This window comes from Taudactylus pleione, unplaced genomic scaffold (genome assembly GCF_031769625.1).
Source record: "Taudactylus pleione unplaced genomic scaffold, aTauple2 ptg000412l, whole genome shotgun sequence".
Classification (NCBI taxonomy): Eukaryota; Metazoa; Chordata; class Amphibia; order Anura; family Myobatrachidae; genus Taudactylus; species Taudactylus pleione.
Window position 1 is genome coordinate 574,854 of NW_028284814.1, and position 25,819 is coordinate 600,672.

The 25,819-nt window shown below is 45.5% G+C and overlaps 1 protein-coding gene across 1 annotated transcript in view; it reads left to right on the top strand.

Annotated features, from left to right (window-relative positions):
* MED27 (mediator complex subunit 27) overlaps positions 1-21,433 on the top strand; it is a 227,465-nt gene extending 206,032 nt beyond the window's left edge. Inside the window, exons 6-8 of the mRNA XM_088447040.1 lie at positions 1,839-1,880; positions 14,912-14,989; positions 20,838-21,433. Coding sequence (XP_088303166.1) covers positions 1,839-1,880; positions 14,912-14,989; positions 20,838-20,972 — 255 coding nt within the window. The 3' untranslated portion in view covers positions 20,973-21,433. The remainder of the gene's footprint in view (positions 1-1,838; positions 1,881-14,911; positions 14,990-20,837) is intronic.
* Positions 21,434-25,819: the final 4,386 nt, after the last annotated feature.

A 25,819-nucleotide genomic window follows, 5' to 3' on the forward strand; every position in this document is an offset into this window, starting at 1 on the left:
GAGCCCCACCCCTGGAGCCGCCACTGGTATGGTGCATACACACGGTCCAACTTGCTCGATCATTGATATCGTTGAACGATTTTTTTTTTTCTACTTTAAAAATTAATGATATCGTTGAACGATTTCATGAACGATATCTGACAGTATTTAAATTATATCGACCAAGTTGGTACGGTCGACCTCTGATATCGTTATCGTCCATATGGCCACGCGCATCATTGATCGTTCAATACAAAAAAAGTCAACAATATAACGATAAACGATATCTTCATCGTTCATATCGTCCTGCAAAGTTGGACCGTGTGTGTGCGCCAGTAGTTAGCCTTTTGCAGGAGATTTCTGTGACATCTCCTGCATTAGGCTATTAGTACATGGCAACAATACAGAAAATTATGCAGACACTGTAGATTCTACATCATTTTATAGGAAAAAAACATTGCTCAATAGTCAACTAAATAAAATAAAAAAATATATATAATATATATGTTTGTGTGTGTATATAGAGAGAGAGAGATTTATTATTCCTTTAAGAAACAAGAATGTAGAGCCTCTGCACTTGTCCTTTATGATTTTATTTTATTTTTTTAAGCTGTTGTACTTTATTCCTGTTCATTGCACTGTGTGGTGGTTTGAGGGCACTTAGCTTGTAAGCCCATGTAATCAGCACCGCAGTGGGACTCTTCTCTTACTCCTGGGCTCTGTAGTGCACTGAAGGTAACGGCTACATCCTTCAGTGTAACGGTTAGGGAAACTAAGCATCCCCATTGAATTCTTTTGTTAAGCAGCGCCAGTGTCTGTTAAAACTACGGCTTCATTAATTACCCCACATCAGCGAGGGACCCAACTGCTCACATCATCCAAACCTCAGCAAGTGAAATGCACAAAGCTATCAAAGCACAGCTTCAAAGATCACCAGAGCCGTCTCTGGGGTAATTTCTGATCCCTGCTTCCCTACCACTTCAAAGATGAGCGTAGAACTAGTCTGGGAGGGGGGCGCTCCAGCAGGGAGGGGTCGGAATCTGATTTCTATAATAGGGGCTGGCACCATCCCTGTTTGATATGAGATGCAAGGAAGGTTGTGATTCGTTATCGACTTTGAAATCATTCGGACGACCTTCAGAGAACTGCATCATGTCCCTCTGCTAGTAAATAGGGGGGGGGGGGGAGGCGTAGGGCAAAGCAGGAACTGGGGGTGCTGTTTGGGGAGGGGTGCCTCTTAATTGTGCATTAAGCTTTTTTTTTTTTTGCTTATTTGCTCATTAAGATTCTACATTTAATTATTTGTGAGCTGCTGGAATGAAAACCAATTATTGCAAGCGCAGGAACGTTTTGTGTGTTTGATCACATTCTTTTGAGAAATGTGTATATATATATTTTTTTAAATAATCCTACGCAGCTTTCTCAATTAATAGATGTGCATTGCAGAGACCATACAGAAGGTGTCATTGGAGCAGAAAGCCGCATTTCATGAAGTCCCCTCACTGAAGGCAGCCGAATGTTTAGGCGCATTTACTACGGTCAGAACTTATCGCGTTCATACTTCAAAACAGGACCCATGTATGATCTGGGGGGTAGAGGGCAAATAAATCTTACAGTCAATCAGAGCATTACAGTGTAGCCGACGGCACAGGTCATCTTGTGAGGCTCCTGAAAATGGGTTTCGTAAGACTGGGGAAGGGTCTACGCCACCTCCATAGGACGAGGAGTTTAAGTGGCTGGAGTTGCGGAAAGCCATCATTATAGTTTTATGATATTGTTTCCTGCTGTTCCGTTACAATCCTTTACTAACATTGTGCTGGGAACCAACTTACAACCATTTTCTTTTTTCTTCCTAACAGCTGGACATATGGTCAAAGTCCAACTACCAAGTTTTCCAAAAGGTAAGATCAGCCGGTTTTCCCCACTTGTAATGCAGGACGCCCTGTTCTAAAGATGTAAATCCAGTATTTAATATGAATATACGAGGTGTGGCAATTAAATAACCAGACTGATGCTATAATTTATGTTTAATTATATTAAGTACATTTTAACCGCGTTCCCCTTCTGTGTACTCCCCTTCGGCACCCCCACACCGCTGCGTTCTTATTTTCCATTGGTCAAAGCTGTTGCCGTAGCTTATTATCTGTCAGGTGTCTCTACAGCTCAGTCGTTTTCTGTTTTACCTCAGTAACTGATGCAAAATGGGTTCCCTTGAGTACAGACCTGACTTTAGGGAAAAGAAAGAAGTCACACGGTGCTAGGCCTGGCGAGTATGGAGGGTGTCCTAGCACTGCAATATGTTTCTCGGCCAAAACCTGTATCACAGAGAGCTGTGTGGGCTGGTGCATGGTCCTAATAAATGTATGTGCTATGGAAACACAATATGGCACTCAGTAAACTAATGGTCAGCAGCCTAATCCACCACCTTAGTTTCACCCACAAAACCAAATCTCTAATAATGTATTGAATATGGTGCAGATACTCTCGCTTCACATTATTAACGTACAATCCTATAACTTCAATATTAGACACATAAATGCAAATGGCACTTCCCTTTGAGTATGGTTGAGTGGCGATTACTCCAAACGCCCTTCAGGATGATGCAACCTCTCTATAAAAGACATAAAGGAGAAAAAAAATCCCCAACGGGCAGTATAATTTACACACCATTTATTTTGTCCAAAAATTGTATCACACAATGTCATAAAACACAAGGTGCAGATTGGAGACTTTTACCGAAAAGTAGTGTATCAGGTGCATATAAGATCTTCAAACACTGTGGAGAGACACGGGAGGGGGTGCTGGAGAGACACAGTTTGTCAAATGTACGGCGGAAATAGGGTTAAAGGAAATATTTTCATGCCTTGTTACTGTACAGAAACACATCAGTATAATTAGAATTCTGTTGCTTTGCTAGGGCAGGTTGTAGTCACACACACGGCTATATTAATCTTAATAAGCCCTAGTCAATACAATAAACTGATTTATTGAAAGAAAAAGAAAGTAATATATTTGGTTCTGGTGAATTACTTGGGTCTTGTTTTGTTTTTTTCTTCTACCAAGTAGCGTTAATTTCCTTGTTGCATCCATGGTCATTATCCTCCTCCTAGCGTTCACAGAATGCTGCTGAAACCTCTCGGGGTCTCGCACACTATTGCTGACCCCTTTCACAGCAAATTCCCCTCTCAGTAATCGCAACTTAACACCTGCATCTAACCAGATCCCCCGTCTCGTCACGCTGGCGCTGCTGTCAGAAAATGAAAGGAAACCAAGCACTCCCCGCAGACCTCGGCTCCCACCTGCCCCAGGCCCTGAAACTTGGGAGACCTCTACCCGTCAGCCCCGCCAAACGTAGCCAAGACAAAGTCACTCCGCTTCTCATTTCCCAATAAGCGCTGTGTCAGCAAAAGGCTGCCTTATTAGTCAGGTTTGTTTATGAAACCCCTGCCTTGCCGGAGGCTCCTCGCAGCACTGCGCTTTCACCGGCCGCTGCTATTTCTACTTCTAGACCATTTTTACTTGTAAGTTGCCCATGCTGGCATGGAAATAATTTTACAACAGGGGCAAGCTCGGCAGTTATCCACCGGAGCGGACTTTGCGGTTTTTCAGCTCCTTGGACTTGTTGGTGAGATAATTTCCTGCTTAGGGTGACGTCAAGCAAGCTCGAGCAACCTATCACTCTCCCCGCTGGAGATGAACTACAACTTCCTGCATGCTCTGCCTCCTATCACACAGCTGATTATGCATGCGTTGCAATATGTATTACCGACATGTCTCTGAGCCTCCTGATTAGGCATGTGCCTTGGTTTCTTGATGGTTCTCGCTTCGTGTTGCTGTTACTGTTAAGAATCCTTTCATTTTCTGTGGTCAACGTGTCCCCATATCTGCTCTCTCAGGGACCCATTTATTAATGATCATATTTGCAATGCCATCTAGGTATGATATTGCCTACCGTGGTCGCATTGCAAGATGGAAAGGAGCCCGTCCCCCGCGATGTGCCCGGATCGCTGCCGGGACTACTGCGCATGCGCAGCTTCCATTGCCGGTGGAACCCTCTGACGGCTAATTATGCCAAGTGTAACCAACAGGCTACAACAGGCTAATGCCATCTTCAGATGGCGTTCGCTACGTTCGCTTCGCATTCCGGATGTTGGTAAATCTGACAGCATCGCGTCCCCCATAGAAACCCATGGGGGTTGGAATGGAGGGATCGCAGCATGTATCAGAGATATGCGCTGCGGTTCCTCCGTCATACATGGGGGTGATACTAAATATTTGCGGTTACCCCCCAAAAACAGGTGTTTTTCTGGGGAATATGCCACAAAAATTCAGTAAGTGGGTCCCTCAGTGGGCAGACAGGCTATTGGCACAGTCCCACCAGTCCTTTGCCAAAGTATTTCTGTTCCCCTAATTTTGCTAAGTACTTTTGCAGGATGACCCAGCCGTGCATGCCACCTCTCCTAAGTCAAGCACTAGGTGTCTGCTGCACGGGTCTGGTATAAAAGATAGACAATGTCTAGATAAACACCAGATGTTAGACAATATGTCGACAGGGACAAAAGGTCAACACACTAAAGGTAGACATGGAAGAAAGTCAGTGGGGTCAAAAGGTCAACATTTCTTTTTTTCCCTAACCCTAATCTTCACCCTGACCCTAACTGTCCCTTCTAGTGCCGAACCCTTCCTCCTGGTGCCTAACCCAAACCGTTGGGGTAGGTGCCTGACCCTAACTGTCCCTTCAAGTTCCTAATCCTCCGGTAAGTGCCTAATCCTTCCTGCTGGAGCCTAACCCTAACCATTGGGGTAAGTTTCTAACCATTGGGATAGTACCTAACCCTAAAAAAAAAAATCAACTATTTTAGTGTCGACCTTTTGACCCTGTCGAACATTTGTACCTGTTGATCCATGTCGACCTTTAGTGCGTCGACCTTTTGTCCCTGTTTACCTATTGCCTGTCTAACATCTGGTGTCTATCTAGACATTGTCGACCTTTTCACTGTCTTATCTATAGTCCGGGATAACCTACCGCAGATATTGTTACATATGTGATTATTGCACGCTATGTTATATAAACGTACATGCGTTTAAGGTTTGTTGGGCCTTCCGTTCTTCCTGATGGGATTTTTGTATGTGAGGTGTTCTAGTTGTATTGCTTTGCATATGTCGTTTTCTTGACAGTCTGGTCAGTAGTTTTTGCTCCAACGCTTTATTATATTCGTAGATGTGCAGAGACCTGCGAATGCAGATATTTATTACATTAAACACAGGGCCTGATTCAGAGCTGGACGCTATTTGCGCTCGCTCGTTCAGAAAAAGGGGCCGGCTATTTAAATTGAGCGCTCGCTCTTTGCGGTCTGTTGACGCCTCTACGTCTGAGCGAGCGAACGAAACATGCGCTCGCTATTTTGTAAAGATGCCCCCTGGCCGCTCGCATCATACGTCATCTCCGCTATTTATTTGATTAATCGAGTACATCGAAAGGCGTCTGAACTGCTCGCAGTGCTTGTGGTTTTATTTTCCTACCGCAATCATGCGAACAGTTCAAGCTAAGAAACAACCAACTGACGTGGTCGATGACGCTGCTTTGTTAATTATGCACACCCTTAAAACGCCCGTTTTGAACTTTTGGCACGCCTGCGTTCGGATCTCCACTCCCCGTTTTCAAGCACCTTCCCCTGTTACCACCCACAAACGCCTCATCCTGTCACTCAAATTAGCAGGCACTCGCAATTTTACGAACACACGTTTTCCGACCGCACTGACTGGTTGGCGCATGCGCATTACGACCCATACCCATGCACAGATGTGCGAACATCGCTCGGAGCGAACGAGCGGCCACTTACGAGCGGCTCTGAATCAGGTCCACAGTCCGCAAACCAGTAATATACGTGTTTGGTTACAGCCCAAGTCCTACCCTACAAAAACCAGAAGTCCATAACTACATTAGCAAATACTCAATGCTTGTTCAATTGCATATTCAGTTTTGATTGGATCATTTTCTTATATAGGGCGCTGCATTCAACTCGTCTGAACGGTGCTCCTAGGTTACAACCACTTACCTATTTCAGACAAGCCACATTGTTGCTGTCACTCTCTATCATTTTACTGTTCATGGAATTAGAGAGGTTACAGGGGATTACAGTTGCCTAGATTAGAGCACAACACTGCTCAGCCTTTCAAGGTGTCGGAGACACATAGGGGAAGATTCAGAATTGCGCAGATCTCTGTGCACTGACGCATATGGCGAGTTTTTGCATATAGCACATGTGCAGATGCGAATTTACACACTTTTTTTTTCTTCTGTCCATCCCATTCGGAGTCGGACGGAACTTGGACGGATCTGCCTTTCCGTGAAATAGGACGTTTACTGGGCAGTGACACTGCGATCACACATAGCCACCCTGTCTCGTGCGAGTGTTGTGGATGTGTATCAAAAGCTCCGTGCGATGATTGAGTGGTGCGTATGGGGAAGAGGAGCCTGTATCTGATGGCGATACTAATGACCACTGCAGTGGCCGGTATTGTGGTGGTGTATAAATCCTTGAGCTGAACCATTCTCCTTCTCTGGTGTTTAGGGAGCAAAGGTATGTGAATACCCACTGTAAAAGGCTATATACAGTCGGGTGCATAAATATTGGGACATTGACAGAATTTTCAAATTTTGGCCTCTATTCACCACCACAATGGCTTTGAAATGAAACAAACAAGATGTGATTTAACTGCAGACTTTCAGATTTAATTTGAGGGTAATTACATCCAAATCAGGTGAACGGTGTAAGAATTACAACGGTTTCTATATGTGCCTCCCACTTTTTAAGGGGCCAAAAGTAATGGGACAAACTAAACAATCCTAAATCTAACTTTCACTTTTTAATACTTTGTTGCAAATCCTTTGCAGGCAATTACAGCCTGAAGTCTGGAACGCATAGACATCACCAGACGCTGGGTTTCATCCCTGGTGGTGCGCTGCCAGGCCTCTACTGCAAATGTCTTCAGTTCCTGCTTGTTCTTGGGGCATTTTCCCTTCAGTTTTGTCTTCATCAAGTGAAATGCATGCTCAATCCGATTCATGTCAGGGGATTGACTTGGCCATTGCATAACATTCCACTTTTTAGCCTTAGAAAACTCTTTGGTTGCTTTTGCAGTATGCTTCGGGTCATTGTCCATCTGCACTGTGAAGCGCCGTCCAATGAGTTCTGAATATGAGCATATAATATTGAACGAAACACTTCAGAATTCATTCTGCTGCTTTTGTCAGCAGTCACATCAATAAATACAAGGGAACCAGTTCCATTGGCAGACATACATGCCCACGCCATGACACTACCACCACCATGCTTCACTGATGAGGTGGTATGTTTTGGATCATGAGCAGTTCCTTTCCTTCTCCATACTCTTCTCTTCCCATCACTCTGGTACAAGTTGATCTTTGTCTCATCTGTCCATAGGATGTTGTTCCAGAACTGTAATGGTGTTTTTAGATGTTGTTTGGCAAACTCTAATCTGGTCTTAATGTTTTTGAGGCTCACAAATTATTTACATCTTGTGGTGAACCCTCTATATTCACTCTTGTGAAGTCTTCTCATAATTGTTGAGTTTGACACATATACGCCTACCTCCTGGAGAGTGTTCTTGATTTGGCCAACTGTTGTGAAGGGGTTTTACTGCACCAGGGAAATAATTCTTCTGTCATCCACCACAGTTGTTTTCCGTGGTCTTCCGGGTCTTTTGGTGTTTCTTTTTAAGAGTGTTCCAAACAGTTGATTTGGCCACACCTAATGTTTTTGCTATCTCTCTGATGGGTTTGTTTTGATTTTTCAGCCTAATGATGGCTTGCTTCACTGATGGTGACAGCTCTTTGGATCTCATATTGAGAGTCGACAGCAACTGATTCCAAATGCAAATGTCACACCTAGAATCAACTCCAGACCTTTTACCTGCTCAATTGATAATGAAATAACGAGGGAATAATCCACACCTGTCAATGAAATAGCTTTTGAGTTGATAGTCCCATTACTTTTGGCCCCTTAAAAAGTGGGAGGCACATATAGAAACCGTTGTAATTCCTACACCGTTCACCTGATTTGGATGTAATTACCCTCAAATTAAATCTGAAAGTCTGCAGTTAAAGCACATCTTGTTTGTTTCATTTCAAAGCCATTGTGGTGGTGAATAGAGGCCAAAATATGAAAATTCTGTCAATGTCCCAATATTTATGCCCCTGACTGTGTAACACCTTTTCTTGGCAGTATTGAGAAGGCTGCCTCAGAATAAGTCCCTTTCGTGGAGTCGTTTTATTTTTGCAATGTTTGTTCTCATCGCAAAAGGAAAAAGCCCTTTCTGTATGGTTTTTGGGATAATTTTTGTGATAATCTAGCGCTTTCCATAAACAAGTATGGTAGCAGATAAAGACCCTTGAATACTGATATGAAAACGGCACATTATTGAACACCCTACGGAGCGTTCATGAACTTCGTACTAGGGAGCAGAGCCTTGCCATTACGTCTTCCCTTTGTGTGCGGCAAGTCTAAATCTGACCGGTATAGTCCATCACAATAGACCATGGATAAAAGAAGAGTTTGACTCCCTAAGGGGAAGCTGCCACAATAGAGGAAGAATAGGTTCCCTGTTGACCAGCGATAGGCATATTTCACTTTTTTTTCTCTTTTTTTTCTTTTTATTACGTGGCATTTAAACTCTCCCAGTAAATGGGCTGTTGAGAGTGTGCTGCCCAGGCCTGGCATGCCTGCCTGCCTTCCCTGATCATCTATAGAGAAAAGGATTCGGCATGATGTGTGTGCCCGTTTCATGTGACAAACTCCAGGTAGCCGGCTGAGAGATGAATAGATGATGTGATCTAGTAAACACAACAGCTTGCAACATGCCGAGCTTCAAAAAGGGCCAGACAAAGGCTTGCAATGCCTATGAATACACCATCGGGAGGCTGGCCTGATTAAGGCTTCAGGGTCGTCTTTAACCGTTTCACAGATAATCCGTCTATTAGGCCAGTCGGAGGGATGATGGAAGTCTGATATGAGACACTGAATTGCCACATGGACCATTTTATTTCACCATGGCGCCATAGCCTTTCACTAACATGACGGACTTAATATGGAAATGCTTTAAACTACTTGGTTACAGGCCAATAATATCTATCAGTAACATTTCACCATTGTGTCTCTGTATTGTTTAACCGCTCTCGTTTCTTCCCTTTACCGCACTTCCCTAGCAGTCTATATCGATTAACGCTGCTACCGGTAAATCGCCATATTGCTGCCTATGGGTGAGGGTTGGCCAGGGGCTACTCGTGTGTATTGTTTCACAATATGGCTTCCTTCAGTGTCTAGACTCTACGCTCATATATTTTTCTTGAATTTCTGGAGCTTCTAATTAACGATGAGCTCTACTTTATTCCGTACACAATGGAAAAATAAAATTGGATATACTGTAGTCAGGAGATATTGACAGAAGTTATTTAAGCCCCCTTAGCGCACATTGTGCATATCCCGCAGGCTGGCCGCTTTCCTGCGCGTATTACCCAGTTTCCATGCACTCCTGTCTCTAGATGCTGCTGGGATAAAGCACTAGGCGGATGCGATCCCACACACCGTAGAGCCAAGTTGCTCTGGGACCTCCGATTTCTACAGCAGAGACAGTGCAGCCGCGTAATGTATGAAAATGTATTCTCATCAATATTGTGCAAGCAAGCTAAAGTGCTAGACGATGAATGCATTCATGAGGCCAATAGATCTGACTATTGACGATGTGTTCTCAAGGTGAGAGAGGGCACAACTTCACGGTCATTGACAAAGCTGCCCCACCATCTGTCTTCCCAGAAGCCTTAATATGAAACTAATAGGGTCGGAATGTTACAAGCAAATTGTATTTATCAGTTCTTCTACGCGCGCAGCAATCAATACCCTTTGTACAGCCGACATGAAAAAGTACATTTCACATGTCAGTCGTGCATTAGCCGCCGTCAGTCCATCGAATACACGTGTTGCACTTCTGCGGAACTGTTGTGCAACTTTGTATGTGTGACACAGAGCAAATAACGTGTGACCTTAAAACTATTTAATGAGGATCGCTTCCGTTGCCGTAGAACCCCAGCATTACTAATGAACAGGAGCTGTATAATAAAAGGAATAGAACAAATATGCAACCGGACGTATTTCAATAAAAAAACAAATATACACCGCTTTAATTAGGGTCTACGCTCACCATATTTTGCTCTGCCTCAATTGAAACATAAGGCATTTTATGTATGTTTGCAGTCACCCTTATTTAAATGAATGTTTGCATTCATTAACTGCTCTAACTTCACTGGCTCCTTTATGACCAAACCAAATTTATTTTGGATATGTTATTTTAAATGACAATTGGTACTTTTTTTTTTTTTTTTTTTAGCAATTTTTAGCCTTCTTTATTTAAAAAAAATATATATAATTTTTTTTTTTTTTTTTGTAAATGGTTTTTATCTTGTACTCTTTACACAGGGGGACATGTGCAAGAGGAAACCATTTTTACTACAGTTACTTTCATACAATTGGTGCAGCCGGTAAAAAAAATATTGTCTAGTTTTGCAGAGTAAGGCAATTTCAATATGTGTATTTTATGCAATGGCTGACTTGGTCCTAGATTGCAGCCCTCATTTTAATTTTGAATTGGTTATTTTTTAGATTATTATTTTTTTATTTTTTTTTATTTCTGGTAGTCACATCTACTCGTAGATGCAGCGATCCCTAGTGTGTGAGTGCGGGATGACAGGACCAGGGGTTGTCAGAAGGAACTATGCTATAAATAATTTTATTGTTTGTGTGTGTGTTTGGGAGGTCACAGTCATTTCGTGTGACAGTTACGCACCCATGTGGATTGAGTCCATGTCCCCAGAATAAGGTTATGGTGTTAATGGGGAAGGTGCTGGGTTGATGGTTTGAAATTTGAGAAAACGGTAAGCATTACTTTTATCATTTTTCTTTTTAATTTTATAAAATTTTTATTCTTTCAAATTATCTGATGTAACGCCAGTTGATATGCTGGCTGAGGTATTCCTGCTGAGCAGCATGAATTAGATGCTTTTGATCCCCGCCTTTCGTTTTTGAGTATCTCCTTGATTTTTAATATTGGCGGCCCTTTATGGACAAGGTCCTAGCAGCATTTGCACATTCTGAAAATATGGAGATAAACTCCATCTGGTCAATGCGAAAAATGTTTAATGATTCTTAATCTCATATCACCGACTACCTTTTCCCAGTGCCAGAAGGATGTGACATCCAGCATGGCCACCCTGCTGGCCGCCTACCAATCTGTAGTGCGTCAAACAATAGCAGTTCTTAGCATGAAGTAGATAGCAGTTCGGCAATCTGGAAGTGAAACCAGTTGACTTTCCATTGGTGGCGGACACGTGGGAGGGGCCTGTGTTCATACCCATAGAGGTGATCACTAGTGACTACTAACATCTAACTGAGGCGCTTTCCTGCACTTACAGTAGCACTGAGCTCGTGGAGTTTTCTATGCAGTAGTTGCGAGATTGGGGAGAAATTGTGAAGACGTCTGCAATTGAACTGACCCCCTATGGTTTTATTATGTAACATTGTTTTTGTTCTGTTTTTGCACTGGCCATATAGAAGTAATATTAGATTCCAGTGGACCATTGACACCCCCTCACCCCCTTTCCAAATAAATATATGTATGTGTGTGTGCGCTTTTAAGTGTGGTCAGGAGGTGTGAGACCATCTTTTCTGTAATTGCTTACCTACTAGACATTGCAGCCTGTCTGGTGACTGCATTGAACATTAGGCTCATCCTTTAGGTTCTATACAAATGACTACACAGTAATGTGTTTATTATAGATCTTCCGTTGCAGAAAGTCCATTGTAGGGTAATACCATTCCAAGTGTTCTACCATTGATGGTGATCATTTTACCGCTGGACCACACTTTCCTGCTGGCGAGTGCGGATGACATTTGGCATCACCTGGCCACTATGGCAGCTCTCGCGCATTTTATTATCGCATATACACTGAATAAATTCTGAAGATTTTATTTTATTTAAAAAACATTTTTTTTTATCCTTTTCAATAAAACGTCTCGTGTGAAGATTATACAAAAGAAAAAATATTCAGCAATTTTACACACAAATACTATAAGGATACTACTAGTAACAAATATTTTATTTAAAAAAAAAAATAAACTTTATTTATACAAACAATGCAGCCCAACTTTGCACACAAATACTATAAGGATACTACTAGTAACAAATATTTTATTTAAAAAAAAATAAAAATAAACTTTATTAATACAAACATAATGCAGCCCAACTTTGCACACAAATACTATAAGGATACTACTAGTAACAAATATTTTATTTAAAAAAAATAAATAAATAAACTTTATTTATACAAACAATGCAGCCCAACTTTGCACACAAATACTATAAGGATACTACTAGTAACAAATATTTTATTTAAAAAAAAATAAAAATAAACTTTATTTATACAAACATAATGCAGCCCAACTTTGCACACAAATACTATACGGATATTACTAGTAACAAATATTTTATTTTAAAAAAACTTTATTTATGCAAACATAATGCAGCCCAACTTTGTGTACTGTGATGCGGCAGTGATACAACACGCTCGTACAGTGTAACGCAGTACATAGCATACAGTGTGACGCCCCACGCTGTATATATCACGCACTGCAGTATTCACACTATACTGAGAGCTTACAGCATTAGCCATAGATTCCCGTGTGTGTGATAGGGAAAGTGGTAATTGGAGGGGGGATGCCGGCCTGAAACTTTATTGCAGAACATTCTATAGGGGGAAGCAGAGCGGAATGAATTCCCTTATTCCTTTGGACGGTGTATGATGGAATAGTCTCTGCAGCGACCATGCCGTGTGCTCCACACTGCACATTATATGGCACCTGTGTGGCTGACCTGTCCATATTAGCAGCCATGTAACAGATCTCCCGTCAAGGCTTCAGGTTCATTCATTTTTTTGCACAACATCATAACTGATGTAAACTGGGCATGGACCACTTATTTCCGCTTGCCCCTTAGGCCATAAGTTGCCAGCTTTTTCCTCATTTACTAAAGCCGCTTGTGTCCCTACTTCCACCTGATGTGTTCAGTATTATGCTAAGGCTTGCCATTTCCATAATGCCCATTCCAGGCACTGCTTTATCTTGCTGTGTGATTCATAGCATGGCACTGGCCAATAGAGAACCAGGGTGCCAGCCACGTTCAGACACACTCACATTCTTAAGAGCTCATTAGTGAAGGAACGTTTTTTTAATGATCAGTGTGAGGCAGCCTCACTGAGGGCTAATGGGCCCCTCTCTATTTCTGGAGCCCTGATGGCTAGGTATTGCATTGGAACGGGATTGAATTGGAATGGGGTTCAAATCCCGACTGCACAACCCTGTCAGGAGGATATCCCGACTGGGGCGGGTAAGTATTCTCACCCCCCCCTTCCTAACCCTCCCTTGGTGGTGCCTAACCCTAAAACTCCTTGGTTGGTGCCTAACCCTAAGGTCCCCCAGGGGTGCCCAGACCCTAAACCTAACCCTCCAAAGGGGGTGTCTAACCTCCTCCCAGTGGCGCCTAACCCTAAGTCCTCCAGGGGTGCCTGAATCTAAACCTCTCCCCCAAACCCCCCACCACCCCTCCCCCCGCGGCTAACAGGTAAGACGCGCCGGACTTACCTCGATCGGTCCGGCGTCTCGATCTGTGCTAGCGTTGGGATTAAGATAGGCATCTGTATTTCGACACCTATCTTAAGTCCCGTGTCGGGCTTTGGGCGTCTGTTTTTAGATAACGGCAGCCTTTAAATTAAAAACCTTTCCCCGCCGGGTGATGAGTACATGACATTGGCCGAAGATGATACAGACACAACACTTGGCTTTATAACCGGGAATAAAGAAACACAGAACAAGAGAGAACTTAGTTTAGCCCAAAGCGATGTCGGAGTAGAAGAGAGAGAGAGAGAAAATAATCAGAAACGCATATTACATAAGACGGTGCCTGACGACCGTGATGATGAACCGGTTTCCCTGCTCCTTGTAATCATTGCTCTGTATATATCCTCGTCGTCTGTGGACACTGTCCCACCCACGTCTCTCTGTCCTGCTCATTTCTCTCGCCAGCAACTTCCTATTTTATTTTATTTTTTACCCATCAATGTCTCAATGTTCCTCTGCATCGTGTCCCGCCTCCCGTTCAGCATTGATCTTTCAGCATGTTTTTTATTCTAGCCCCCAACCCCCCCCCCCCCCCTTGCGTGTTCCGTTGGCCTTGTTTGTTCAGATAAAGGCTGTCTCTCTCCTCCTGACAGCCCTGCTGCCTGAGCGCTTGTATCTCACCAGATGTGTAGTTACACTTCTTTTAGATGTGTCAAATAATTTTCTGGAAAGTGGGAATTTGCAGTCGGGCAGCTGTCTGAGTCTGCCTGTTATCTCCTCTCTAAACCCATGCTACATTGGGAACCATCCACCTCCGTCAGTCAATGTCTCTCTCGATGCCCTCTTGGCACAGCTAACCCGCTCCTTGTTAGGTAGTGTATAATTAATCCCAAGCAGAAATCTGTCAAGGTAAGTGTTGAGGACGTTCTCTGCTTCACAGGGAAATCAGCCTTCCTTTGATGGGGTGGAGGATGCCTTGTGTGTGTTTTAGACAACATGGAGACGTACTTGTGAATGAAATGATGCAAAGTTAGACAGGCAGGCTGTGGAACATACCACTCTCCAGCAGTTGGCATCGCATGCGGGGGAATGCAGCCATTTGCCTCCCTCTGACGTTGGGTTTCATTAAATACCTTTCACAAGCGATTGGTATGTGTTCCTAGAATGTAGTTTGTTGCTGGAATTAAAAGGAAGTGCTGAACTGACCCTTTTCTTGTCGATTTGTTTTTTTATTGTATTCTCAGGTTACAGATCATGCCACTACCGCCCTCCTACATTACCAGCTGCCCCAGATGCCCGATGTGGTGGTCCGATCATTTATGGTATGACTAAGCTTAGCACAAATAATGCTTCTAAGAGGTAGACTCGTATTTACATTTTTAACTCAACGGGCTTTATATTGTTATGTGAAATGACTCGGGGGTTGGGGATAAGCGGCATCCCAACAGTCAGAATCCAGACGCCTGCAGGTAAGTACCCTAACCCTCCTCTTCCGCAGCTAACCCTCCCCTCCTGCAACCTAACCCTAACCACTACCTACCCCTCCTGTAGCCTACCCCTATACCCTACCCTAAGACTCTGTCGGAATGTCAGCGGTCGAGATTCTGGAGCCGGGATGCAGACTACATTCCCCGAATCGGGTAGTCTCAGGTGCATGACGTTGGTAGCAGATTGGGTCTTCCTCTCCTATTCAGAGAAGGTGATTTTTATAACAAGCTTCACATATTCAGAATTGTCCATTCAAAGTCTATCAGTTTCCCTTTACTGCTAGTAACTCCCACATCACTCTGTTCCCCTCCTGGAAAATATCTGAAAAATATTTTAAACCAGTGGTTCCCAAACTGTGTGCCGTGGGCACCCTGGGGTGCCACAGCGAATCTGCAGGGGGTGCCTCGAGTAGGTTGTCCAGTACCAAAAAAATACAACCATTTTTAGTCAGTGTGATGGGCAATACGTGCCAATGATTGGCAATCAAAAAATATGTGGACAAAAGAAGTGCAGTCCTGTCAAACACCCTGAACTGAATCTTCTCGATAAGAAACATTTGGCCCAGTTGTGCCGTGGAAAAAATTGCAGACACTCTAGGGCGCCGCGATTCGAAAAAGTTTGGGAACCGCTGCTTTAAACAAAATCTAAAAAACGTAATATTGCGAAAGGTTCTGAATGTCAAAGTGGACTCTACCGTACGCCGACAACCAATATGTCGACATTCAAAAAGGTCGACATGGTTACAGTGTCGATATTTAACACCTTGTCACCAGAATGTCAACATATGGGTTTGTTTTGCTTATTTTAATCCTAAAAATATTCAAAAACAAAACACACACACAAAAAAAAAACACATGTCGACATTCTGGTGTCGACAAGTTAAAGGTCTACATTATGAACATGTCAACATTTTAACCATGACAGCATTTTTGAATGTCGACTTTTCATTCCACACAGCTCTTCACATCAGACCCTTTGTAACGACCTCTAACCCTTGTACGCTCCTCAATTCCTTACACGCATCTTAGAGAATGTCATTAATGGCTCTTTTGCATACAGTAACCTTTTATGAGTAGTTGACACAAAATAAACTCTCTCGTTTCACTCTACACGGATCCGCAATGCGAGGAGTCAGCTTCTCCGTTTTCCTCCTGAAATGTGGTCTGACAAGTGAAAAGGTCTCATAATCCCCAGCCCTGCACAATTCACAGCGTGCAGGTACTCTGTCTATAATCGCATGGGGAGGGGGCTGCGTGATTGATTTGGCTAAAACTCCAGCTGAGATACCGTTCCTGAACATCTGACAGACACTCGATGAATGTGTCAATAATTCTGGGCCCTTCACCAGTCAGCCGCGCAGTGCAGTGTTCAGAAACCTCGTTATCGCCCTCCGCTTTGAGAGCACTGTTATCCCATAGCATGCGCTCCTCCACCCTGATATACGTTGTTACAGGGAGTCATTTCACCTAATCTCCGCTTCGAATCTGAGGGTTAATTTACTAACATTTCATTTAGGTGAAGAGTGGTCACTGAGCCCGATCCATCAATCAGCAATTTGGTCTTTATCTGTCCATCCATCATATTCGTCACTCTGTCCAACTGTTTTATCCTTCCCTCTGTCCAGTCGTCTCATCTGTCTCGCTGTCCCAACCACCTGTCCATTCATCAGTTTGTCCCTCCTTCCATTCATCCACATTGCTTTGTGGCACATTGAGTTAAATGTGTGTTAGATGATGACAGCAACTGCAGGGAAAGAGTTTGCTGCATTCAATTTCAGACAAATGTGCCCCCAGTCTGCAGCCAAACCTTAATCTTCTCTTACGTACTGAGCAAAGAAAGAAGGCTTTGCGTAGTAATAATGAACTTGCAGGGTTTATAAAAACCCAAAGGAAATAAGTTTCCCTTTAGGTTGTTATAAGCCCACATATGGCACAGCTCTTATTTTCCAAACCGTGTTAGAGAGCTTTAGAGCAGGGGTCTTCAACCTTTTACACAGTGTGGGCCACATTACAAATTTCAACGAAGACCGAGGGCCACTAAGCTATACGCCACACAGTAGCACAATCTTGATTCAACCAATTCACATTACACCACATAGTCGTGTCCCTTATTCATGTATGACACACAGCAGTGCCCCTTTTACACAATGCCCCCATTTGTGCCCCTTTTACACAGTGCCCCCATTTGTGCCCCTTTTACACAATGCCCCCATTTGTGCCCCTTTTACACAATGCCCCCATTTGTGCCCCTTTTACACAATGCCCCCATTTGTGCCCCTTTTACACAGTGCCCCCATTTGTGCCCCTTTTACACAGTGCCCCCATTTGTGCCCCTTTTACACAGTGCCCCCATTTGTGCCCCTTTTACACAGTGCCCCCATTTGTGCCCCTTTTACACAGTGCCCCCATTTGTGCCCCTTTTACACAGTGCCCCCATTTGTGCCCCTTTTACACAGTGCCCCCATTTGTGCCCCTTTTACACAGTGCCCCCATTTGTGCCCCTTTTACACAGTGCCCCCATGTGTGCCCCTTTTACACAGTGCCCCCATGTGTGCCCCTTTTACACAGTGCCCCCATGTGTGCCCCTTTTACACAGTGCCCCCATTTGTGCCCCTTTTACACAGTGCCCCCATTTGTGCCCCTTTTACACAGTGCCCCCATTTGTGCCCCTTTTACACAGTGCCCCCATTTGTGCCCCTTTTACACAGTGCCCCCATTTGTGCCCCTTTTACACAGTGCCCCCATTTGTGCCCCTTTTACACAGTGCCCCCATTTGTGCCCCTTTTACACAGTGCCCCCATTTGTGCCCCTTTTACACAGTGCCCCCATTTGTGCCCCTTTTACACAGTGCCCCCATTTGTGCCCCTTTTACACAGTGCCCCCATTTGTGCCCCTTTTACACAGTGCCCCCATTTGTGCCCCTTTTACACAGTGCCCCCATTTGTGCCCCTTTTACACAGTGCCCCCATTTGTGCCCCTTTTACACAGTGCCCCCATTTGTGCCCCTTATACACAGTGCCCACTGTAGTGGTACCCCTTATGCAGTGCCCCCCAGTAGTGGTGGTGCCACTTATGTGGTGCCCCTTATGCAATGTCCCCATTATTGGTGCCCCTAATAGAATTTAATTGAAGACCCCTGCTTTAGAGAGATGCATTCCTCCTTATTATATACAACCAACCAACAATGCAAAACTAAGGGGGATATTTATTATTTCTTGCATTTTTGTAACCACAAATATTGGCAGCGTTTTTGCCCTCAATGTTGCAAGATTTACCATCCAGCGGTTTGGAGGATGACAACTGCCGTCAGTTTACAGCAGTTTCAAAAGCCCCGAGGTATAGAGGAAACCAGTAGATTAAACCTGATGGGATGTACCAGGGAATAATAAATACTTGTAGAGTGATTCCTAAATGATATACTAAATACAGTATCAATTTAATGTCTAATACAATAATCATTTTAATAGAACCAATGCTTTGTTAAATAAATAATATTGTCATCGTACGTAAGAGTTGTGACGCACATTTTTCTGTAGTGCAATGGGATAAATAGTTGAATTCTCTTTCTGTTTTTCATCCAACCATATGGATTTTGCAATCCAGAGGTTCCCAAACTCCACCATTACGGTCCACGTTTTAAGGGTATCCATGCTTGAGCACAGGTGACTTACACCCCTTTTACACCGGAGCTAAAACCCGGGTTATTGCAGGGTTAACCCGGGCAGCTCCTTGGTGTAAAAGGGGAGAGGGTTGGATCGCCTGGTCGAGTGACCCAGCAATCCAACCCAGGTAACTAGCAGGGTTTAACAATGGCGTAACCCGTGAAACCCTGCTGTGAGAACAGCGCACTCCGATTGGTCCAGCTTCAGTGGCGCTTGGAGATGAAGTCATCTCCAAGCGTCCACTTTCACGCCGGGAAAGCCGAGTCTATGCAGACCCAACTCCGGTGTGAGCGGCGCCGACTCGGGAATATCCTGAGTCGGCGCCGGCTAAATTTCGGGTCTGATCCGGATAGGAACTTTGTTCCAACTCCGGGTCAGACCCGTAATTTTGGTGGAAAAGGGGTATTAGTACCTCAGTCAATTTGATTTAACCATCTGGATCCAAGTAATGGATATCCTTAAAACCTGGACTGTATTGTTAGAGTTTGGAAACCTCTGTTGTACTCTATAAAGATAATAGAATATATATATTAACTTAAAACCCTTATAGATGGCACGGACTGTCCCCGAGGCGCTCCTAATTGTAAAGCGAGTTCATGTCCGGTAATCCAGCCTATTTAACAAATGGATAGCCAATCAGGAGCAGTCTCTTATCTCCTACATAAATCAGCGGTGTAAAACGGCAATTATCCAGCGTCTTTGCCGTAGTTTTCCTTTTAGTAAATATTGCAAGTTGCAAACCGCCAAAACAATTGCTGAAAAACAATTGCCGCAGGCTTCCCCTATACCGCACTGTGGCGAACGTCCCTCTAAATGTCACCTCTCCTTTATCAGTATATAGACCTCTTTAAGACCTTGTACAGGTAAATGGCCTATTTAATAAATTTATTGCACCTTATTTGTGCCTTAGCAAAGCCTATGGAATGCTCTTTGGTGCTGATGGTCAGAACAATTTATTTGGTCTGGCTCGTCATCATTCAGCATATAGATGCGTTAACGTTTGGTAAAATATAATGGAGTTCTATGGAAAGGCACAGTTACATGTCACACCGTGCTGGAGGGAAGCTTTAGGACACATTCAAGAACCCGCTTGACGAAATACATGGTTTGTGGCGCTCTCAGCCTATTGATGATTTGCGACATCTGTGTATAAGAGTCCTCTATCATTTTCCAATCGGGTTCGTGGCATTATGGCTGGAACAGTACAGGCAGTGTGCACCTTAGCTGAATTAAAAGTTATTTATCACCAGTTATTTATATAGTGCATACGTATTTTGCATCACTTTGCAAAGACTATTCGGTCATTCAGGTTAGTTTACAATCTCTATTTTCGATCACACGTACACACATGGGTTAATTAATCTACCAACCTGTTTTTTTTGGATCATGTGGATGAAACCCGCACCGATATGGGGAGAACATAGTAGCTCCTTGGAAGTACGGCCTTGTTGGGTATCGAACCCGTGACCTCAGTGCTGCGAGGCGGTAATGCTAACCACTACACCAACTGTGCCACCCAGAGATATAACTTTATACCACCGAGTGGTAGGTACACATTCATTAAAAGAAAAATGAAATCTGATATTCTCTCCAAAGCAGATTTTTAGCGCGGCAGAGCATTTCACAATTTAAACTGTTGCAAAAAATTCTGCATATTAAACATGTATTTATAGCAGTATTTCTGTGCAGAACTTCTTATTTTTGGCGAGCATGACGGTTTTCCTGCGCGTTAAATAAAATGTTCCCTGACAGATGGGCTGCTGAATTTAGGAAAGCTGAGCTTCGGAGGAAAATAGAAAAGAAAAAGTACAATCTCTTGATATTTGGTAAAATCAGCTATCTACTGACCTTGGAAGTAGAGAGCAAAACTAGCAGAGGGACTTTTGCTGCTGTGAATTCAATGCGTCTTGCATAGGTCCGTGCCAGTGAGTGTCATCTCGTCACCGAGCGCATTAAACATGACAGCCAGGATGACAGTTCTGATTTCACTTCTTCTATCCCCCCCTCTTCCCTCTTTGCAGACCTGGTTAAGAAGTTATATCAAGCTGTTCCAGGCTCCCTGCCAACGCTGCGGGAAGTTTTTGCAGGACGGTCTGCCACCCACGTGGAGGGATTTCCGTACCCTGGAGGCCTTTCATGATACCTGCCGGCAGTAGGCGAAGACTTATTCATCTATCGGACCTGGGAATATTGCAGAGATCTCATCGGTGCCAACGTTGCTGTGATTGATTTGCTCCTAGGTGGCCCAGATATTCAAAGACATCAAAGGGGATTTTGGACTGAGATTGAGATGATGATGTGAGTGGTGACCAGGGAACAAGGACCTCTGAACCTTTACAGATAAGATGTTCTACTCTCTGGAAGGAGACAGTGTCAGAGACATTTCCCCATGCCGGAGGCACAGCGATGACATTCAGAAATGGCTCAGATCTTGGGCTTACGGGGAACTTGGGAGTTCATTGATGCGTACATCTGTTTTCCCATCTTGTTAGGCTCCATGTTTATCTCCTTAAGAGTACATGAGAGGTCTTCTATCATTTATTATTCATTTTGATAAAAAAGTAGGCTATTGTATAATTCAGTTTCTCATTTTTTATAAAATAATATTTTTACCCTACGTTCAGTTATAAGTTTGTTCAGTGAATGGTCTGCCTTGTATTTGTAGCACATGGGTGAAGCAAAAGATAAAGGGGGTCTAGTTACTAAGCAGTGTTAGCAGACAGAGTGAAAATTGATAAGGTGCCAGCCAATCAGCTCCCAACTGTCATCTCACAGGCTGTGTTTGAAAAATGACAGTTGGGAGCTGATTGGCTGGCACCATATCACTTTCTTATCACTTTTCACTCTGTCTCCTAACACTGCTTAGTAAATAGACCCCAAAGGGACTTACTCAGAGTTGCCTACACAGCAGCTGCATCTGCAAATGTACACACTGCGTCTGAGGACTACAAGGGGCCAACACACGCATCTCTGTGCGCCATTTAGAGTAGGGATGGACATCGGAAACCGATGGTTAGCAACCATTGATGTTTCCGATTTGATGGAAGTACTTTTTCCATGGAATACCAGGAATTCGATGGTTGTCAGCCATTGGATGCAGCTTTCCGATGCCCAACTGATGGCTGGCTGCAGGGCTAAAGCACACACCCCTGCTCTGCATAGTAGAGCACCGGGTAGAGCAGTGGGCAATTGATGCTTTGCTTATGCACACGACATCTATTCATTGTTATGTGGAGCCTGGGGGCAGCCAATCATCTCGGAGAGTGCTGGGCACGCCCCCACAGTGACGTCCACGGGGGTGCCGTGAGGCTTCGCCGACTGCCACTAGTCATTTAAATAGTTGTAACCATCGACTTCTTTTGATGTGACGGTTTGTTACCATGACATCGAAAGTTTCAATAGTGGAAGCCCAGCCATCATTTGAGGGTGGGCCTCCGATGTCCACCCCTAGTTAAGAGTGGCCTGGCGGTCAGCCGGATCCCCGCTTGCTGCTAAATTTGTGTAACTAGGTGGCTGCTGGACGTTAGCACTTAGCATAAATTTGTCGTGGGCCTATAGATGGGGTTGCAGCCTTTTTTGAGGTCAATTAGAATTTCCCATTTCTACTTCAGGGTCCATAGGGGGTCCACAGGGTTGACCTTGGGGTATAGCTGGATCTGGATCCACGGGCACCACGCAGTTAAAGCTTTGCTGCTCCCAGGATGCACTTGGGTCCGTCCTCCTCTATACCCCGCCCCGGCCACAGGCACCTCAGTTTTAGTTGGTGCCCGGCCGGAGTCGGGTCACCCTGTCGCAGTGGGGCTGCAGGAGCAGCCCCTAAGCTTTATTTTAAAAGAGAAATTTTTTATTTATTTTTTCTTCTTTTTTTACACTTTTAGAGCGGCAGCATCAGACTGTCCTTTAGGACGTCCACGCTGCCGCTCCTTCTCCCCGCTGGCGCCGCGACGCCAGTACAGCTCTGGGGATCGTGGCGGGACCCCAGAGCCTGTACTAGCCGGGCTCTGGGGACTCCCTTGACTGCTGCCGGACGCGACGGGGATCAGGTAAGCCGCGGGTCGCCGCGTGCGGCGGCCCGCGGATACTTCAATGCAGTCAGGAGCCTCCGGTCTCTGGGGACAGACCGGAGGCGCTAGCGGCGGCGGCGGGCTCCCCCTCAATTGAGGAATACCCCGCGTGTCCGCTAGACCACCAGGGTATCAGGCTGGTAGCGGGACCGGCAACCCGGGGGTTAATTGCTAGCCAGGGGAGGCAGCCTTCCCTGTCTAGCGGCTCCTCCCCTCAGCTCAGCGCGCCTTTCAACTAGGAGTCTGGCGTCGCTGAGCTGCTCTTATCTCTCGGCCACTCCTCCTCTGAGGTCTCCGGCGGCCATCTTTACTGGCACATCGCAGACTCCCAGGCGGTTTCAAGTGGACCGGTCCCCCTGTGTACCTCTCCCCTGCTAAAGGACAGTGTACACAGCGCTATAGCCCTCCCAGACACTGAATCTGGGCGGTTGATTGTAGCGGAAGGTGCAGTGAGTATAACTTTTCTGCATTGTATGTGACTATTGCTAGTGCTGCCTGTCTGTGACTTATTCTCCTTACTGTCAGCTTATAACTATCCCTTTCCTTCTCCTACGGCCCGGCAGGTGTGTGGGGGAAGGGCGTTTTTCTGAGACCCTCACATATATAAAACACGTATTTGTGGGGTCAGTCACATACTGTTGTGTGCTACACAGTACCATATCTGGGCTGTTGTTTCGCATACTGGTGAGTGCGCGGGTGTTAAAACCGTAATTCCTCTGGTGATACCTATTTCTTGTGTATTTACGGTATCATGTCGGATGAGGAGACTGAGCGCTCTGTGGCTCCTGTGCTATTTTCCTGCAGACGCTGTGCTGCTGGAGTTGATGGGGAGGACTTATCTCAGGATGGTCTGTGCGGGCGGTGCCAGCTGGTACCGGGCCCCTCCAACCCCCCTGTATCACAGGACCCTCCTTGGGCGATGTTTTCACAGGTGCTGGCGTCTATTGCGGACCGGTTATCGGTCCCATCAGCGGTCCCTTCTAGGGCGTTACCGCAGCCCACCATCCCCCATTCCCCGAGGGTTCCACAGATGTTGCGGTCTTCCCCCGGGGCCCAGACTGTGGGTCCTTACTCGGGACTGCCTGTGTATGTGCAGTCTTCCCCAGGGACGTGTCAGTCTGTAGTGCCTTTGCAGAGTGTTGCTCCGACGGCTCCTCCGCCTTGGGTGGATGTTCTATCCAGCTCCGTACAGAGTCTGGCGGCTTCATCCTCGGCGTTTCAGTCTATGTTGCAAGGTGATGTGCCACCAAGGGTGTCTAAACGTCCGGTTGTGAGTTCACTAGCTGCGCAGTTGTCGGACTCGGAAGTGTCCTCAGATGATGGAGAAATCCATGAGGACTCTGACTCTGATGTCATGGGGCAGGAGGTGGAAGCTAAGTCCTCCATTAATGTTCCAGCCTTAGTTAGGGCGGTGCGGGCTATCCTACATGTTGAGGATGATGCGCCGGCTCCTAGGTCGAAGTTTCCTAATTTTAAAAAGGCCAAGGTGACCTCAACTGTGTTCCCCCTGTCTGATCAATTATCGGATCATATGGCGGCGGCCTGGCAATTACCTAGTAAGAGGTTCCATCCACAGAAGAGGTTGGCGGCGAACTATCCTTTTCCTGAAGCTCATTGCAGGAAATGGGAAACTCCGCCGGCGGTGGATTCCCACGTTACCCGCTTGATCAAAAGCGCGACGTTGCCATTGCCGTCTATCTCCTCTTTGAAGGATCCCACGGACAGGAAGGTGGAGACTTGTTTAAAGTCCATTTATTCTCTTTCCGGGGCGGTGGCTCGCCCGTCCATGGCTATCTCCTGGGTGGCTAAAGCCATTGAGGCATGGGCCAATGCCTTGGAGGATACCTTTCCTGATGAGGCTCCGGATATCCAGAGAGCGTTAGTGGGACAGATGCGGGATGCAGCTTCCTATATTGGGGAAGCGTCTTTGGATGCCAGCCTGCTCACTTCTAGGGTGTCGGCTGCAGCGGTATCTGCTCGGCGCTCCCTGTGGCTGAGGTCCTGGAGGGCTGATGCAGATTCAAAAAAGGGTCTGGAGGCCTTGCCTTTTAATGGTGATTTACTATTTGGTCCGGATTTGGACAGAATAGTGGATACTTTGGCTAAGTCCAAGTCGGCTTTTCTCCCTTCGGCCTCTGCGCCGGCTAAAGTGAGGAGCTCTGCCTTTCGGTCCTTTCGGGTTCAGGGTAAGGCCAAGGGCCAGTCCTTCCCGAGACATTCGGCGACCAAGGCCGCACCCAAGCCCAAGAAGCAGGCATGGAGTGCTCGGCGCCCTTCTTCCAAGCAGGAGGATAAGCCTGCTGCCTGATGGGACGGGCCTCTCTCTGGGGGACCCCAGAGTGGGAGGCCGACTTCTCCAATTTGCCCAGTGTTGGCACAATACCACCACGGATGCCTGGGTTCGAGAAGTAGTCTCTCAGGGGTACGCCCTGTCTTTTCGGTTCAGGCCGCCCCACCAGTTTTTTTGTACGAGTCCTTCTCTGGACAAGACCAAAGCTGGTCAGATTCAGGTAGCTATAGAATCCTTGCTACAAGCAGGGGTCATTGTTCCCGTTCCGCAGTCTCAGCGCGGGACGGGGTACTATTCTACTCTGTTTCTGGTACAGAAACCCAATGGTTCTCATCGCCCTATCCTGAATTTGAAGTCTCTGAACAGATACCTCAGAGTTCCCAGGTTCAGGATGGAAACGTTACGTTCCATCATTCTGGCGATGGAACCCGGGGATTATATGGTCTCCCTCGATATCCAGGACGCCTATCTCCATGTGCCCATAGCACCGGCACATCAGCGGTATCTGAGGTTTGCTATCCTGAACCATCACTACCAATTTCGGGCGTTGCCTTTTGGCCTTTCCACGGCTCCGAGGGTGTTCACCAAGGTGATGGCGGTTATGGCTGCCCACCTTCGGGGTCAGGGTCTACGTCTGTTGCCGTACCTG